A 19,839-nucleotide genomic window follows, 5' to 3' on the forward strand; every position below is an offset into this window, starting at 1 on the left:
CTAATAAAGTCTAAAATCAGTCTTTATCGCCTCTGAGAAGCTTTAAGGACACAAGTACATTAACTGGAGTGTACTGCGCTTGGGAGGATCCGAGACACTGGAACAATAAACCACATACACCATCTAAACAGCTCACCAATACAACGGGAGGGACCAGTAGTTCTCAAAGCATATCTTCTCCCATACTGTTCGTATGTGTAGTGCATTCCATCACTAACTCTCAATACATGGAGAGGCTCTCTAGAAGGGAAGGGGAAGCTTAGATAGAGAAAATTAAAAGTATACGTGGTAGGGCAGGGGAGCAGAAAGGAAAGAAAGAGAACCAGTCACACAAACCCAAGTATATCTTACCAAACTTTTATGCTGAGAGTTGGCAGAGGCAAGGGGGTGAATAAAAATGAATTTACTAGAACCCAGTCTTCATACATATATAATAATTATGGGCACAAAGCTTTTACATGGAGTTTACAAATTGATGATAAGTTCTTAAAAAAATCACCAGTGGAAAATGTTTGCCATGGTCGTAAATTCAATGGCCTGCTTGAAGTACACTTACCATAATGGTAAGGCCATCAGCCCCAATGAGTTCATATACCAAGCACTAGCATAATCCAAAGGAGTAGAACATCCATGGAAAATATCCTGGCAGTCTGCATGATAAGTGAAGAAAAAGCAATTTATTAAGAACAATACAGTGGAACTGTTAACAGCAGAATGATGCCAGCAAATTTATTTCACTAGGTGAAATACGTATGAACACCTGCTGCCAGGTCAGACTCATAAATATGCATTTGAAGAGGTTCTGGATCCTTTGAGAACCAGTTTTTTCTCAACCTACAGATTGGCTAAACTGAAAAGAGCTGGCAGATTTATGGTTGAGGTTTCACTCCACAAACAAACCTTTAGGTAGAACCAACGTTTCAGCTAAGGTCATAGTGTCCTTTTGCATCAAAGACAGTCCAAAGAAGAAACAGCTTGTAGCAGTTTATATAGGTAGACCATTCCAGTAATTCAACAGATTGCCAGGTCTGTGACTTTAATGAGAACCTCAAGTGGAAAAAATCAGGAAATATAGGACCAGGGGGCCAGAAAGGGGGCTTTATTTCTAATCTCCACTCTGCTAAAAGGTATAATGCTGAAAAAGTTACTTCACCTATCAGGAACTCCATTTCCTTATCTATAAAGTGTACTGAGGGTGGGAAGGGACAACTTAAAACATCTTGTAAGTTCCCTTGTGACTTTGAAACTATATGATTTGATCTACAGTGACTTCCCTGACAGATACACAATGGGGTGGCACAGAAACAGGCAAATATGAAAATTATCAGCAAGGATGAGGAACAGGCAGTGATGGCTGGTAGAAGGGAGTAAAAATTATATAGGGAAGGTGGATACACTGTCTGAGCAGCCAACTTAATGTTGTTAGTTAGGAAGCCATGACCATTGTTTTCCAAACACCCCTTCCCCCAACTTTCAGAATTACTTCCTCCATTCTTTCAAGACTTTCTTATGGTTAGAGGCATTTGGGGAATTGCAAATACTGTGGTTGCTACCCCCAACAGATGGGGTTGAACTTCCATTCAATCTACTGTCATTTCCACAGCCAGGTGTGTGAAGGGAGGATGCTATTGGGGGAGAAAAGAGAAAGAAGAAGCAGAGTAAATAGAGGCTTCTTCTCCTTCTGACCACATCATGATAAAAGTTTCAATTCATCAGGAAGGTAAAACAATCCTAAACTTTTATGCACTTAATACATAGCCTGAAAATATATAAAGCAAAACTAACTGAAGAGCAGTAGGAAACTGAAAAATTCACCTATTACAATGGAATATTTTAAACCATCTCTCTCAGTAACTGACAGAACAAGCAGACAAAAATAACCTAGTAAGGTTATACATAATTTGAATAAAATTATCAAGTTTAATCTATTGGGCATACATAGAACATTATTTCAGCAAATGGAGAGAACACCTTTTCACAACCACAGACACAACATTTGCAAAACTAGACCACGTACGGGCTATAAAGTAAGTCTCAACAAACATTCAAAGGACTGAAATCAGAGTATATTCTCTAATAAATATGCAATTATGCTAAAACTCAGTAAGAAGTGATAACCAAAAATATCTGTTTGAATATTAAGAAAAACTTCTAAACAACATATAGGGTCAAAGGAAAATAAAACAACAGAAGATCAAGAAAATTGAAAGCTGATTTGTTGGGTTGTGGGGTTTTTTAGCCAAATAATAGTGACAAACTTCTGGCAAAAAGAGTGAGATAACATGAACATGTTAGGAATAAAAGCGAACATTACAAATGTTGCAGAGATTAAAAAGATAACAAGAAAGGTTATCAAGAAACAGATACTGATGAAATCATAAACTGATGAAATCTCTTTGGAGGCAATGAAGCAATATATAAATCAAAATGAAAAATTACACATACTTTTTTTTTTAACATCTTTATTGGAGTATAATTGCTTTACAATGGTGTGTTACTTTCTGCTTTATAACAAAGTGAATCAGCTATACATATACATATATCCCCATATCTCCTCCCTCTTGAGTCTCCCTCCCACCCTCCCTATCCCACCCCTGTAGGTGGACACAAAGCACCGAGCTGATCTCCCTGTGCTATGCAGCTGCTTCCCACTAGCTATTTTACACTTGGTAGTGTATATAAGTCCATGCCACTCTCTCACTTTGTCCCAGCTTACACTTCCCCCTCCCCGTGTCCTCAAGTCCATTCTTTACACCTCCGTCTTTATTCCTGTCCTGCTCCTACGTTCTTCAGAGCCATTTTTTTTTTTTTAGATTCCATATATATGTGTTAGCATATGGTATTTGTTTTTCTCTTTCTGACTTGCTTCACTCTGTATGACAGTCTCTAGATCCATCCACCTCACTACAAATAACTCAATTTCATTTCTTTTTGTAGCTGAGTAATATTCCATTGTATATATGTACCACATCTTCTTTATCCATTCATCTGTCATTGGACACTTAGGTTGCTTCCATGTCCTGGCTATTGTAAATAGAGCTGCAATGAACATTGTGGTCCATGACTCTTTTTGAATTATGGTGTTCTCAGGGTATATACCCAGTAGTGGGATTGCTGGGTCATATGGTAGTTCTACTTTTAGTTTTTTAAGGAACCTCCATACTGTTCTCCATAGTGGCTGTATCAATTTACATTCCCACCAACAGTGCAAGAGGGTTCCCTTTTCTCCACACCCTCTCCAGCATTTATTGTTTCTAGATTTTTTGACGATGGCCATCCTGATTGGTGTGAGGTGATACCTCATTGTAGTTTTGATTTGCATTTCTCTAATGATTAGTGAAGTTAAGCATTCTTTCATGTGTTTGTTGGCAATCTGTATATCTTCTTTGGAGAAATGTCTATTTAGGTCTTCTGCTCATTTTTGGATTGGGTTGTTTGCTTTTTGATATTGAGCTAAATGAGCTGCTTGTAAATCTTGGAGATTAATCCTTTGTCAGTTGCTTCATTTGCAAATATTTTCTCCCATTCTGAGGGTTGTCTTTTGGTCTTGTTTATGGTTTCCTTTGCTGTGCAAAAGCTTTTAAGTTTCATTAGGTCCCATTTGTTTATTTGTGTTTTTATTTCCATTTCTCTAGGAGCTGGGTCAAAAAGGATCTTGCTGTGATTTATGTCATAGAGTGTTCTGCCTATATTTTCCTCTAAGAGTTTTATAGTGTCTGGCCTTACATTTAGATCTTTAATCCATTTTGAGTTGATTTTTGTATATGGTGTTAGGGAGTGTTCTAATTTCATTCTTTTACATGTAGCTGTCCAGTTTTCCCAGCACCACTTATTGAAGAGGCTGTCTTTTCTCCATTGTATATTCTTGCCTCCTTTGTCAAAAATAAGGTGACCATATGTGCATGGGTTTATCTCTGGGCTTTCTACCCTGTTCCATTGACCTATACTTTGGTTTTTGTGCCAGAACCATACTGTCTTGATGACTGTAGCTTTGTAGTATAGTCTGAAGTCTGGGAGCCTGATTCCTCCAGCTCCATTTTTCGTTCTCAAGATTGCTTTGGCTATTCGGGGTCTTCTGTGTTTCCATACAAATGGTGAAATATTTTGTTTTAATTCTGTGAAAAATGCCATTGGTAGTTTCATAGGGATTGCATTGAATCTATAGATTGCTTTGGGTAGTAGAGTAATTTTCACAATGTTGATTCTTCCAATCCAAGAACATGGTATATCTCTCCATCTGTTTGTATCATCTTTAATTTCTTTCATCAGTGTCTTATAGTTTTCTGCATACAGGTCTTTTGACTCCTTAGGTAGGTTTATTCCTAGGTATTTTATTCTTTTTGTTGCAATGGTAAATGGGAGTATTCCCTTAATTTCTCTTTCACATTTTTAATCATTAGTGTATAGGAATGCAAGAGATTTCTGTGCATTAATTTTGCATCCTGAAACTTTACCCAATTCATTGATTAGCTCTAGTAGTTTTCTGGTAGCATCTTTAGGATTCTCTATGTATAGTATCATGTCACCTGCAAACAGTGACAGCTTTACTTCTTCTTTTCCGATTTGGATTCCTTTTATTTCTTTTTCTTCTCTGATTGCTGTGGCTAAAATTTCCAAAACTATGTTGAATAATCGTGGTGAGAGTGGACAACCTTGCCTTGCTCCTGATCTTAGAGAACATGGTTTCAGTTTTTCACCATTGAGAACAATGTTGGCTGTGGGTTTGTCATATATGGCCTTTATTATGTTGAGGAAAGTTCCCACTATGCCTACTTTCTGGAGTGTTTTTATCATAAATGGGTGTTGAACTTTGTTGAAAGCTTTTTCTGCATCTATTGAGATGATCATATGGTTTTTCTCCTTCAATTTGTTACTATGGTTTATCACATTGACTGATTTGCGTATATTGAAGAATCCTTGCATTCCTGGGATAAACCCCACTTGATCATGGTGTATGATCCTTTAAATGTACTGTTGGATTCTGTTTGCTAGTATTTTGCTGAGGATTTTTGCATCTATGTTCATCAGTAATATTGGCCTATAGTTTTCTTTCTTTGTGACATCTTTGTCTGGTTTTCATATCAGGGTGATGGTGGCCTCATAGAGTGAGTTTGGCAGTGTTCCTCCCTCTGCTATATTTTGGAAGAGTTTGAGAAGGATAGGTGTTAGCTCTTCTCTTAATGTTTGATAGAATTCACCTGTGAAGCCATCTGGTCCTGGGCTTTTGTTTGTTGGAAGATTTTTAATCACAGTTTCAATTTCAGTGCTTGTGATTGGTCTGTTCATATTTTCTATTTCTTCCTGGTTCAGTCTTGCAAGTTTGTGTTTTTCTAAGAATTTGTGCATTTCTGCCAGGTTGTCCATTTTATTGGCATAGAGTTGCTTGTAGTAATCTCTCATGATCCTTTGTATTCTGCAGTGTCAGTTGTTACTTCTCCTTTTTCATTTCTAATTCTACTGATTTGAGTCTTCTCCCTTTTTTTCTTGATGAGTCTGGCTAATGGTTTATCAATTTTGTTTATCTTTTCAAAGAACCAGGTTTTAGTTTTATTGATCTTTGCTATTCTTTCCTTCATTTCTTTTTCATTTATTTCTGATCTGATCTTTATGATTTCTTTCCTTCTGCTAACTTTGGGGGTTTTTTTGTTCTTTTTTCTCTAATTGGTTTAGGTGTAAGGTTAGGTTGTTTATTTGAGATGTTTCTTGTTTCTTGAGGCAGGATTGTATTGCTATAAACTTCCCTCTTAGAACTGCTTTTGTTGTATCCCATAGGTTTTGGGTCGTCGTGTTTTCATTGTCATTTGTTTCTAGGTAATTTTTGATTTCCCCTTTGATTTCTTCAGTGACCTCTTGGTTATTCAGTAGTGTATTGTTTAGCCTCCATGTGTATGTATTTTTTACAGATTTTTTCCTGTAATGGATATCTAGTCTCATAGCATTGTGGTTGGAAAAGATACTTGATACGATTTCAATTTTCTTAAATTTACCAAGGCTTGATTTGTGACCCAAGATATGATCTATCCTGGAGAATGTTCCATGAGCACTTGAGAAGAAAGTGTATTCTGTTGTTTCTGGATGGAATGTCCTGCAGGTATCAATTAAGTCCATCCTGTTTAATGTATCATTTAAAGCTTGTGTTTCCTTATTTATTTTCATTTTGGATGATCTGTCCATTGGTGAAAGTGGGGTGTTAAAAGTCCCCTACTATGATTGTGGTCCTGTCGATTTCCCCTTTTACGACTACTAGCATTTGCCTTTTGTATTGAGGTGCTCCTATGTTGGGTGCATAAATATTTACAATTGTTATATCTTCTTCTTGGATTGATCCCTTGATCATTATGTAGTGTCCTTCTTTGTCCCTTGTAATAGTCTTTATTTTAAAGTCTATTTTGTCTGATATGAGAATTGTTACTCCAGCTTTCTTTTGATTTCCATTTGCATGGAATATCTTTTTCCATCCCCTCACTTTCAGTCTGTATGCGTCCCTAGGTCTGAAGTGGGTCTCATGTGGACAGCATATATATGGGTCTTGTTTTTGTATCCATTCAGCCAGTCTATGTCTTTTGGTGGGAGCATTTAATCCATTTACGTTTAAGGTAATTATCGATATGTATGCTCCTATTACCATTTTCTTAATTGTTTTGGGTTTGTTATTGTAGCTCTTTTCCTTCTCTTGTGTTTCCTGCCTAGAGAAGTTCCTTTAGCATTTGTTGTAAAGCTGGTTTGGTGGTGCTGAATTCTCTTAGCTTTTGCTTGTCTGTAAAGGTTTTAATTTCTCCGTCAAATCTGAATGAGATCCTTGCTGGGCAGAGTAATCTTGGTTGTAGGTTTTTCCCTTTCATCACTTTAAATATATCTTGCCACTCCCTTCTGGCTTGCAGAGTTTCTGCTGAAAGATCAGCTGTTAACCTTATGGGGATTCTTTTGTATGTTATTTGTTGTTTTTCCCTTGCTGCTTTTAATATTTTTTCTTTGTATTTAATTTTTTATAGTTTGATTAATATGTGTCTTGGCATGTTTCTCCTTGGATTTATCCTGTATGGGACTCTCTGCACTTCCTGGACTTGATTATTTCCTTTCCCATATTAGGGAAGTTTTCAACTATAATCTCTTCAAATATTTTCTCAGTCCCTTTCTTTTTCTCTTCTTCTTCTGGGACCCCTATTATTTGAATGTTGGTGCGTTTAATGTTGTCCCAGAGGTCTCTGAGACTGTCCTCAAGTCTTTTCATTCTTTTTCCTTTATTCTGCTCTGTGGTAGTTATTTCCACTATTTTATCTTCCAGGTCACTTATCCGTTCTTCTGCCTCAGTTATTCTGCTATTGATTCCTTCTAGAGAATTTTTAATTTCATTTATTGTGTTGTTCATCATTGTTTGTTTGCTCTTTAGTTCTTCTAGAGCCTTTTTAAACGTTTCTTATATTTTCTCCATTCTATTTCCAAGATTTTGGATCATCTTGACTATCATTACTCTGAATTCTTTTTCAGGTAGACTGCCTATTTCCTCTTTATTTGTTTGGTCTGGTGGGTTTTTACCTTGCTCCTTCATCTGCTGTGTGTTTCTCTGTCTTCTCATTTTGCTTAACTTACTGTGTTTGGGGTCTCCTTTTTGCAGACTGCAGGTTCGTAGTTCCCACTGTTTTTGGTGTCTGCCCCCAGTGGCTAAGGTTGGTTCAGTGGGGTGTGTAGGCTTCCTGGTGGAGGGGACTAGTGTTCTGGTGGGTGAGGCTGGATCTTGTCTTTCTGGTGGGCAGGACCGCATCAGTGGTGTGTTTTGGGGTGTCTGTGACCTTATTTTGATTTTAGGCAGCCTCTCTGCTAATGCGTGTGGTTGTGTTCCTGTCTTGCTAGTTGTTTGGCATAGGGTGTCCAGCACTGTAGCTTGCTGGTCATTGAGTGGAGCTCGGTCTTAGCGTTGAAATGGAGATCTCTGAGAGAGCTTTCGCCATTTGATATTACATGGAGCTGGGAGGTCTCTGGCAGACCAATGTCCTGAACTCGGCTCTCCCACCTTAGAGGCACAGGCCTGACACCCGGCCAGAGCACCAAGACCCTATCAGCTACACGGCTCAGAGATGTGGCTAGATAAAACTGTACTTCCAATTTTCTCCAAACAGTTTTGACCTATGCTTCCATCTCATGAATTCCAAGACAGTATTAAACTGATGCATATTTTCATAAATCCGGACCCTGGGGAACTCATCCTGCCATCAGATGCCCTCGCCATCTCCCCCACTAGACTCTCCAAGGGCAGCCTCCAGGTCTGATGGAAAACACAATGGCCCCAGTCTCAGGGAATCCAAGTTCAAGCCCCAGTTCATTCTAAGTAGTTTGTTACCTTTCTTGGGTCTCTCAACATCTCTAGGCTTCAGTTTCTTCTCCAAACTGAAAGGGTTGATATATATGGTCACATTCAACTCTGAATACTTTAGTATCCGAAGTTAAATTTTATCTATGTGGCCATCAATGGACCTTTCTACACCTTTATCAGTGGACCTCAACTGAGCAGGAAGGGAAGCTTTGCCCCTGCTATTATTTTCAAGCCATGCTCTCTAGCTCCCTTAAGAGGAATACAACAGAAAAGATAAAGTAAAATCACAGTAAGACACTAAAGTACTGAGGAAATTTACTGTTAAAGCAGAAAGCCTTTGAATCAATCAAATCTATATTTATTGTTTCAAGGCATGTAAAACAATAATGTGTGCTGATATTATACGTCTCCAAAGGATTTTAACAAGAGCTATGTGCTTGCTACTTAACTGATGCTGTAATAACATGCAAGTTTAATCACTACTTAAGCATTATAATCACATTACTTAATTCAGTATAACACTGAGTCCTGCATCCTGACTCCAAGATTTTATTCTCTGTGAAATCTATGTCATCTATACATCCCTCTACTTTTATTGCCCTTCTCTCAAACTGGTTTTTTTTTTTTTTTTTAAGGTAAGTAAATTCTTAAAGGTATAACAGACTTTTGTCTGTGTGGTAAATGTTTCTTAGACTTAGCACTTTGCCTTACAAACTAAAGAGATTTTGCCTATATAAAGATACCTTTATATAATATTACTACCAAAGTAGCAAAGGTGGCATAAAAAGCCCTCCAAATTCTCTGTTATGCTAAGTCCCCAGTTTCAAGTTTTGAGATGTAATTAAACCTTAATAACTAACAAGAATTCAGAAAGGCCAAAAATAAGTCAAACTTCTGCTGCTGGAACAATAAAGTACATGTGCTTTTCCCTATTATTCCTACAAAGCACAGCTAAAAACCATTATCTATAAAACATTATATATATGGACATTATATATAAAACAAATACAAGAAAACTCTAAAAGGTGGAGAGAAGAGGCAAACTGGCTAGGGATCTCAAGACTAAAGGAACAACACAGTAGTGAGTTCCCTGAGTTTCCTTTTGGCCTCATATATTCCAGACATGAAGCTGAAGAAGCTGGCAACCTCAAAATGAGAATGAGCTCAGAGAATAAAGAAGCCCTAAGAAAGGCCTGCTCTCTCTAGCCAAGGGACCAGGAAAGGGGCAGCTCAGCAGTACAGAACACTTATAGCCAATAACCGCTCTACTTCAGCCAAACACCACAGAAAAAAATGTGACTATACCCACATCACCAAAGGCTTAAGGGAGCCTAAACTTGCACCCTCACCAGGTTGCAATGAGGCACACCTCTCCCTCCCAGCTGGGGTGGTGTCAGAGAAGGACTTTCACCACTGCCCCGTGGTAATATGGCCGTCCCCCTTCGTGGTGTCAGTGGAAGCCATGTAGGGAGCAATACCAAGGCATTCCTACCCCTCTCAGTCAGGGAGGTATCACTGGAGGTCTAGTGGGGAACCAGTATTCCCACCCTCACCCATCAGTAATGAGGAACCACCCCCTCAAGTGTCAACAGAGATCAACTGGGGAACCTGGTCAACTAGACCCACCTGGCAGTAATGAGGCAGCATCCTCTCAACCCCTGACAGAGTGGAGTCAGAAGAAGCCAGCTAAAATAAAAAGTTTCAATAAGATCCAAAATCTCGTGACATAATGCCCAAAATGTCCAGGTCTCCATCAAAAAAGAATCACTTGTCATACCAACAATCAGAAAGGCTCAAGGTGCATGACAAAGGAATCAATAGAAGTCAACATCAAGATGACAGAGAGGGGAGGGGCAAGATGGCGGAAGAGTAAGACGCGGAGATCACCTTCCTCCCCACAGATACATGAGAAATACATCTACACGTGGAACTGCTCCTACAGAACACCCACTGAACGCTGGCAGAAGACGTCAGACCTCCCAAAAGGCAAGAAAATCCCCACGTACTTGGGTAGGGCAAAAGAAAAAAGAAATAACAGAGACAAAAGAATAGGGACGGGACCTGCACCAGTGGGAGGGAGCTGTGAAGGAGGAAAGGTTTCCACACACTAGGAAGCCCCTTCGTGGGCAGAGACTGCGGGTAGCAGAGGGGGGAAGCTTCGGAGCCACGGAGGAGAGCGCAGCCACAGTGGTGCGGAGGGCAAAGCGGAGATTCCCGCACAGAGGAGCGGTGCCGACCAGCACTCACCAGCCCGAGAGGCTTGTCTGCTCAGCCGCCGGGGCGGGCGGGGCCTGGGAGCTGGGGCTCGGGCTTCGGTGCTAGCCGGGAGGGAGTCCGGGAAAAAGACTGCAGCTGCCAAAGAGGCAAGAGAATTTTTCTTGCCTCTTTGTTTCGCGGCGCGCAAGGAGAGGGGATTCAGAGCGCCGCCTAAACGAGCTCCAGAGACGGGCGCGAGCCGCGGCTATCAGCGCGGATCCCACAGCAACAGGGACGCAGAGGGAAAAACGGAGAGATTCCCGCACAGAGGCTCGGCGCCGAGCAGCACTCACCAGCCCGAGAGGCTTGTCTGCTCACCCGCCGGGGCGGGCGGGGGCTGGGAGCTGAGGCGCGGGCTTCGGTCGGATCCCAGGGAGAGGACTGGGGTTGGCTGCGTGAACACAGCCTGAAGGGTCTAGCGCACCACAACTAGCCGGGAGGGTGCACGAGAAAAAGTCTGCGGCTGCGAAGAGGCAGGAGACTTTTTCTTGCCTCTTTGTTTCGCGGCGTGCAAGGAGAGGGGATTCAGAGCGCCACTTAAACGAACTCCAGAGACGGGCGCGAGCCGCGGCTATCAGCGCGGACCCCAGAGACGGGCATGAGACGCTAAGGCTGCTGCTGCCGCCACCAAACAGCCTGTGGGCGAGCACAGGTCATTCTCCACACCGCCCCTCCCGGGAGCCTGTGCAGCCCGCCACGGCCAGGCTCCCGTAATCCGGGGACAACTTCCCCGGGAGAGCGCACGGCACGCCTCAGGCTGCTGCAACGTCACGCCGGCCTCTGCCGCCGCAGGCTCGCCCCGCCTCCTCCGTACCGCTCCCTCCCCCCGGCCTGACTGAGCCAGAGCCCCCGAATCAGCTGCTCCTTTAACCCCGTTCTGTCTGGGCGGGGAACAGACGCCCTCAGGCGACCTACATGCAGAGGCGGGTCCAAATCCAAAGCTGAACCCCGGGAGCTGTACGAACAAAGAAGAGAAAGGGAAATCTCTCCCAGCAGCCTCAGAAGCAGCGGATTAAAGCTCCACAAACAACTTGATGTGCCTGCATCTGTTGAATACCTGAATAGACAACGAATCATCCCAAATTTAGGAGACGGACTTTGGGAGCAGGATATATTAACTTTTCCCCTTTTCCTTTTTTTTGTGAGTGTAGATGTGTATGCTTCTGGGTGAATTTTGTCTGTATAGCTTTGCTCTCACCGTTAGTCCTAGGGTTAGGTCCGTCCGTTTTTTTTTTTTTTTTTTTTTTGGCTTAAAAATTTTTTTTTCCCTAATAAATGTTTTCTTAATAATTTTTTCCTTATTTTCTATTTTTAAAAAAAATTTTTAATAAGTTTTTTCATATTTTTTATTTTAAAAAATTAAAAAATTTTTTTTCTTAATAAATTTTTTCTAAATAATTTTTTTCTTATTTTTAGTATAAAAAATTAATAAATCTATTTTTAAAAATTAAAAAAAAATTTTTTTTCTTAATAAATTTACTCTTAATAATTTTTTTTCTTATTTTTTATTATAATTGCTTTATTTTATTTTATTTTATCCTCTTTTTTTCTTTCTTTCCATTTTTTCTCCCTTTTATTCTGAGCCGTGTGGATGAAAGGCTCTTGGTGCTCCAGCCAGGCATCAGGGCTGTGCCTCTGAGGTGGGAGAGCCAACTTCAGGACACTGGTCCACAAGAGACCTCCCAGCTCCACGTAATACCAAATGGCGAAAATCTCTCAGAGATCTCCATCTCAACATCAAGACCCAGCTTCACTCAACGACCAGCAAGCTACAGTGCTGGACACCCTATGCCAAACAACTAGCAAGAGAGGAACACAGCCCCATCCATTAACAGAGAGGCTGCCTAAAATCATAATAAGGCCACAGACACCCCAAAACACACCACCAGACGTGGACGAACCCACCAGAAAGACAACATCCAGCCTCATCCACCAGAACACAGGCACTAGTGCCCTCCACCAGGAAACCTACACAACCCACTGAACCAACCTTAGCCACTGGGGACAGATACCAAAAACAACGGGAACTACGAACCTGCAGCCTGTGAAAAGGAGACCCCAAACACAGTAAGATAAGCAAAATGAGAAGACAGAAAAACACACAGCAGATGAAGGAGCAGGGTCAAAACACACCAGACCTAACAAATGAAGAGGAAATAGGTAGTCTACCTGAAAAAGAATTCAGAATAATGATAGTAAGGATGATCCAAAGTCTTGGAAATAGAATAGACAAAATGCAAGAAACATTTAACAAGGACGTAGAAGAACTAAAGAGGAACCAAGAAACGATGACAAGCACAATAAATGAAATTAAAAATACTCTAGATGGCATCAATAGCAGAATAACTGAGGCAGAAGAACGGATAAGTGACCTGGAAGATAAAATGGTGGAAATAACTACTGCAGACCAGAATAAAGAAAAAAGAATGAAAAGAACTGAGGACAGTCTCAGAGACCTCTGGGACAACATTAAACGCACCAACATTCGAATCATAGGGGTCCCAGAAGAAGAAGAGAAAAAGAAAGGGACTGAGAAAATATTTGAAGAGATTACAGTTGAAAACTTCCCTAATATGGGAAAGGAAATAGTTAATCAAGTCCTGGAAGCACAGAGAGTCCCATACAGGATAAATCCAAGGAGAAACACACCAAGACACATATTAATCAAACTATCAAAAATTAAATATAAAGAAAACATATTAAAAGCAGCAAGGGAAAAACAACAGATAACACACAAGGGCATCCCCATAAGGTTAACAGCTGATCTTTCAGCAGAAACTCTGCAAGCCAGAAGGGAGTGGCAGGATATACTTAAAGTGATGAAGGAGAAAAACCTACAACCAAGATTACTCTACCCAGCAAGGATCTCATTCAGATTTGATGGAGAAATTAAAACCTTTACAGACAAGCAAAAGCTGAGAGAGTTCAGCACCACCAAACCAGCTTTACAACAAATGCTAAAGGAACTTCTCTAGGCAAGAAACACAAGAGAAGGAAAACACCTACAATAACAAACCCAAAACATTTAAGAAAATGGGAATAGGAACATACATATCGATAATTACCTTAAATGTAAATGGATTAAATGCTCCCACCAAAAGACACAGACTGGCTGAATGGATACAAAAACAAGACCCATATATATGCTGTCTACAAGAGACCCACTTCAGACCTAGAGACACATACAGACTGAAAGTGAGGGGATGGAAAAAGATATTCCATGCAAATGGAAATCAAAAGAAAGCTGGAGTAGCAATTCTCATATCAGACAAAATAGACTTTAAAATAAAGACAATTACAAGAGACAAAGACGGACACTATATAATGATCAAGGGATCGATCCAAGAGGAAGGTATAATAATTGTAAATATTTATGCACCCAACATAGGAGCACCTCAATACATAAGGCAAATACTAACAGCCATAAAAGGGGAAATCGACAGTAACACAATCATAGTAGGGGACTTTAACACCCCACTTTCACCAATGGACAGATCATCCAAAATGAAAATAAATAAGGAAACACAAGCTTTAAATGATACATTAAACAAGATGGACTTAATTGATATTTATAGGACATTCCACCCAAAAACAACAGAATACACATTTTTCTCAAGTGCTCATGGAACATTCTCCAGGATAGATCATATCTTGGGTCACAAATCAAGCCTTGGTAAATTTAAAAAAATTGAAATCGTATCAAGTATCTTTTCCGACCACAACGCTATGAGACTAGATATCAATTACAGGAAAAGATCTGTAAAAAATACAAACACATGGAGGCTACACAATACACTACTTAATAACGAAGTGATCACTGAAGAAATCAAAGGGGAAATCAAAAAATACCTAGAAACAAATGACAATGGAGACACGACGATCCAAAACCTATGGGATGCAGCAAAAGCAGTTCTAAGAGGGAAGTTTATAGCAATACAAGCCTACATCAAGAAACAGGAAACATCTCGAATAAACAACCTAACCTTGCACCTAAAGCAATTAGAGAAAGAAGAACAAAAAAACCCCAAAGCTAGCAGAAGGAAAGAAATCATAAAGATCAGATCAGAAATAAATGAAAAAGAAATGAAGGAAACAATAGCAAAAATCAATGAAACTAAAAGCTGGTTCTTTGAGAAGATAAACAAAATTGATAAACCATTAGCCAGACTCATCAAGAGAAAAAAGGAGAAGACTCAAATTAATAGAATTAGAAATGAAAAAGGAGAAGTAACCACTGACACTGCAGAAATACAGACGATCATAAGAGATTACTACAAGCAACTCTATGCTAATAAAATGGACAACCTGGAAGAAATGGACAGATTCTTAGAAATGCACAACCTGCCGAGACTGAACCAGGAAGAAATAGAAAATATGAACACACCAATCACAAGCACTGAAATTGAAACTGTGATTAAAAATCTTCCAACACACAAAAGCCCAGGACCAGATGGCTTCACAGGCGAATTCTATCAAACATTTAGAGAAGAGCTAACACCTATCCTTCTCAAACTCTTCCAAAATATTGCAGAGGGAGGAACACTCCCCAACTCATTCTACGAGGCCACCATCACCCTGATACCAAAACCAGGCAAAGATGTCACAAAGAAAGAAAACTACAGGCCAATATCACTGATGAACATAGATGCAAAAATCCTCAACAAAATACTAGCAAACAGAATCCAACAGCACATTAAAAGGATCATACACCATGATCAAGTGGGGTTTATTCCAGGAATGCAAGGATTCTTCAATATACGCAAATCAATCAACGTGATACATCATATTAACAAATTGAAGGAGAAAAACCATATGATCATCTCAATAGATGCAGAGAAAGCTTTCGACAAAATTCAACACCCATTTATGATAAAAGTCCTGCAGAAAGTAGGCATAGAGGGAACTTTCCTCAACATAATAAAGGCCATATATGACAAACCCACAGCCAACATTGTCCTCAATGGTGAAAAACTGAAACCATTTCCACTAAGATCAGGAACAAGACAAGGTTGCCCACTCTCACCACTATTATTCAACATAGTTTTGGAAGTGTTAGCCACAGCAATCAGAGACGAAAAAGAAATAAAAGGAATCCAAATCGGAAAAGAAGAAGTAAAGCTGTCACTGTTTGCAGATGACATGATACTATACATAGAGAATCCAAAAGATGCTACCAGAAAACTACTAGAGCTAATCAATGAATTTGGTAAAGTAGCAGGATACAAAATTAATGCACAGAAATCTCTTGCATTCCTGTATACTAATGATGAAAAATCTGAAAGTGAAATTAAGAAAACACTCCCGTTTACCATTGCAACAAAAAGAATAAAATACCTAGGAATAAACCTACCTAAGGAGACAAAAGACCTGTATGCAGAAAATTATAGGACACTGATGAAAGAAATTAAAGATGATACAAATAGATGGAGAGATATACCATGTTCTTGGATTGGAAGAATCAACATTGTGAAAATGACTCTGCTACCCAAAGCAATCTACAGATTCAATGCAATCCCTATCAAACTACCACTGGCATTTTTCACAGAACTAGAACAAAAAATTTCACAATTTGTATGGAAACACAAAAGACCCCGAATAGCCAAAGCAATCTTGAGAACGAAAAATGGAGCTGGAGGAATCAGGCTCCCTGACTTCAGACTATATTACAAAGCTACAGTAATCAAGACAGTTTGGTACTGGCACAAAAACAGAAATATAGATCAATGGAACAGGATAGAAAGCCCAGAGATAAGCCCACGCACATATGGTCACCTTATCTTTGATAAAGGAGGCAAGCATATACAGTGGAGAAAAGACAGCCTCTTCAATAAGTGGTGCTGGGAAAATTGGACAGGTACATGTAAAAGTATGAAATTAGAACACTCCCTAACACCATACACAAAAATAAACTCAAAATGGATTAAAGACCTAAGTGTAAGGCCAGACACTATCAAACTCTTAGAGGAAAACATAGGCAGAACACTGTATGACATAAGTCACAGCAAGATCCTTTTTGACCCAGGTCCTAGAGAAATGGAAATAAAAACACAAATAAACAAATGGGACCTAATGAAACTTAAAAGCTTTTGCACAGCAAAGGAAACCATAAACAAGACCAAAAGACAACCCTCAGAATGGGAGAAAATATTTGCAAATGAAGCAACGGACAAAGGATTAACCTCAAAGATTTACAAGCAGCTCATGCAGCTCAATAACAAAAAAACAAACAACCCAATCCAAAAATGGGCAGAAGACCTAAATAGACATTTCTCCAAAGAAGAGATACAGATTGCCAACAGACACATGAAAGAATGCTCAACATCATTAATCATTAGAGAAATGCAAATCAAAACTACAATGAGATATCATCTCACACCGGTCAGAATGGCCATCATCAAAAAATCTAGAAACAATAAATGCTGGAGAGGGTGTGGAGAAAAGGGAACACTCTTGCACTGTTGGTGGGAATGTAAATTGATACAGCCACTATGGAGAACAGTATGGAGGTTCCTTAAAAAACTAAAAATAGAACTACCATATGACCCAGCAATCCCACTACTGGGCATATACCCTGAGAAAACCATAATTCAGAAAGAGTCATGTACCAAAATATTCATTGCAGCTCTGTTTACAATAGCCAGGACATGGAAGCAACCTAGGTGTCCATCATCGGATGAATGGATAAAGAAGATGTGGCACATATATACAATGGAATATTACTCAGCCATAAAAAGAAATGAAATGGAGGTGTTTGTAATGAGGTGGATGGAGTTAGAGTCTGTCATACAGAGTGAAGTAAGTCAGAAAGAGAAAAACAAATACAGTATGCTAACACATATATATGGAATCTAAGGGAAAAAAAAAAAAAAAAAAAAAGAGGTCATGAAGAACCTAGTGGCAAGATGGGAATAAAGACACAGACCTACTAGAGAATGGACTTCAGGATATGGGGAGGGGGAGGGGTGAGATGTGACAGGGTGAGAGAGTGTCATGGACATATATACACTACCAAATGTAAAATAGATAACTAGTGGGAAGCAGCCTCATAGCACAGGGAGATCAGCTCGGTGCTTTGTGACCACCTAGAGGGGTGGGATAGGGAGGGTGGGAGGGAGGGAGATGCAAGAGGGAAGAGATATGGCAACATATGTATATGTGTAACTGATTCTCTTTGTTGTAAAGCAGAAGCTAGCACACCATTGTAAAGCAATTATACTTCAATAAAGATGTTTAAAAAAAAAAAAAAAAAAAAAAAAAAAAAAAGAAGATCAATAAAAGCGCAGTGCTAAATCACAAAAAAAAAAAAAAAAAAAAAAAAAAAAGATGACAGAGATGTTAAAATTATCTGACAAAGATTTTTTTAAATTTATTTTTTGAATGAATTAATTAATTTACTTATTTTTGGTGGGTGGGCTTTCTCTAATTGCGGCAAGCGGGGGCTACTCTTCGTTGCGGTGCACGGGCTTCTCATTGCGGTGGCTTCTCTAGTTTACAGAGCACGGGCTCTAGGTGCGCGGGCTTCAGTGGTTGTGGCTCACGGGCTCTAGAGCGCAGGCTCAGTAGTTGTGGCGCATGGCCTTAGTTGCTCCGCGGCATGTGGGATCTTCCCGGACCAGGGCTCGAACCTGTGTCCCCTGCATTGGCAGTCGGATTCTTAACCACTGTGCCACCATGGAAGCGCTGACAAAGATTTTAAAGCAGGCATCATAAAAATGCTGAAAGGAGCAATTATGAACATGCTTGAAACAAATGAAAAACTAGACAGCCTCAGCAAAGAAATAAAAAGACTCAGTAAAGAAATAGAAGATATAAAGAACCAAATGGAACTTTTAAAACTGAAAGGTACAATAACCAAAATAAAATACTCCACAGACAGGCTCATCAGCAGAATAGAAGGGACAGAGGAAACAATCAGTGAACTCAAAGATAGACAATTGTCCGACCTGAACAACAGGGAGAGAAAAACAAGCAAAAAATGAACAGAGCAATCAGGGACTTGAGGGACTATAACAGGAGATCTCACACTCATGTCCTCAGGGTCCCAGGAGGAGAGAAAAAGGGGGTGTGACTAAAAACATACTCAAAGAAATAATGGTCAAGAACTTCCCAAATTTGGCAAAAGAAATAAAGCTACGGCTTCAAGAGGCTGTGTGAACCCCAAACAGGATAAATCTGAAGAAATCTAATCTAACATACGTCATAGTCAAACTTTTGACAAAGGAAGAAATCAGAGACAGAGAAATGACACCTTACCTATAGGGGAAAATAATTCACAGGACAGCAGATTTTTCATCAGAAACCATTTAGGCCATAAGGCAGGGGCACACAAGATTTTCCAAGTGCTGAAAGAAAGAACTGTCAACCCAGGATCCTATGTCCAGTGAAAATATCCTTCAGGAATGAAGGGGAAATCAAGACATTCTCAGATGAGGAAAACTAAGAATTGGTTGCCAGCAGACCTACTCTAAAAGAATGGCAAAAGGAAGGCCTCTAAACTGAAAGGAAATGATAAAAGAAGGAATCTTGTAACATGAGAAAGAAGAAAAGAACATGGTAAGAAAAGTATGGATAAATACAATAGATTTTCTTTCCTTCCTTCTCTTGAGTTGTCTAATTTATGTTTGTGGTGACGGAATAGTTCTATATCTTGATGTGGAGGTGGTTACATGAATCTATAATGTGATAAATGGTGTAGACCTATATGCATACATTGTACCAACGTCACTTGCTGGGCTTTGATAATGTACTACAGTTACATTGGGGAAAACTGAGTGAAGGGTACATGATACCTCTCTGTACTATATCTTTGCAAGTTCCTTCAGATCTGTAATTATTTCAAAGTTTTTTAAAAGTCTCATCAAAACCAAGCTATTTCCTAATACTGAGGTAATTTAAAACAAAGCCTATCAATGACAGTCAAAGGCAAAGTCATTCATAGTCTGATGGTTATTTTTTGTCATTTTCTTTAATTATTTTTCCAAATAATTGACAACAATAACAAGTAATTTACCTGCTAAAAACGCCACCTATTACTTGATAACTATTAAACTGCTGATGTTGTCATTTACCTTATTCTTTTGATATTTCTTCTTCTGGAGAGGTTTGCTTTAAATAAAATAGCTGGAAAAATAAATTGAAACTAACAGCCAAAGTTCTTTTGAAAATCAAATGACACTATATAAAATAACAACACTCAGCATTCATTGAATCTTGCGATATTCTAGGTACCGTGCTAAACACTCACATATGTTATTTTATTTAATTCCTATAAA

At 39.5% G+C, this 19,839-nt stretch overlaps 1 protein-coding gene across 4 annotated transcripts in view; it reads right to left on the minus strand.

Moving 5' to 3' along the window:
* KLHL13 (kelch like family member 13) overlaps positions 1–19,839 on the minus strand; it is a 191,437-nt gene that overhangs the window by 153,433 nt on the left and 18,165 nt on the right. The window contains exon 1 of one of the 4 annotated variants that reach the window (XM_061177787.1): positions 557–597. The exons of the other annotated variants lie outside the window; for them this stretch is intronic. Coding sequence (XP_061033770.1) covers positions 557–559 — 3 coding nt within the window. The 5' untranslated portion in view covers positions 560–597. Of the gene's footprint in view, positions 1–556; positions 598–19,839 lie in introns of those variants that run through there. 4 annotated transcript variants of the gene reach the window in all.

The sequence above is a fragment of the Eubalaena glacialis genome, chromosome X, assembly GCF_028564815.1.
Source record: "Eubalaena glacialis isolate mEubGla1 chromosome X, mEubGla1.1.hap2.+ XY, whole genome shotgun sequence".
Taxonomy (NCBI): domain Eukaryota; kingdom Metazoa; phylum Chordata; class Mammalia; order Artiodactyla; family Balaenidae; genus Eubalaena; species Eubalaena glacialis.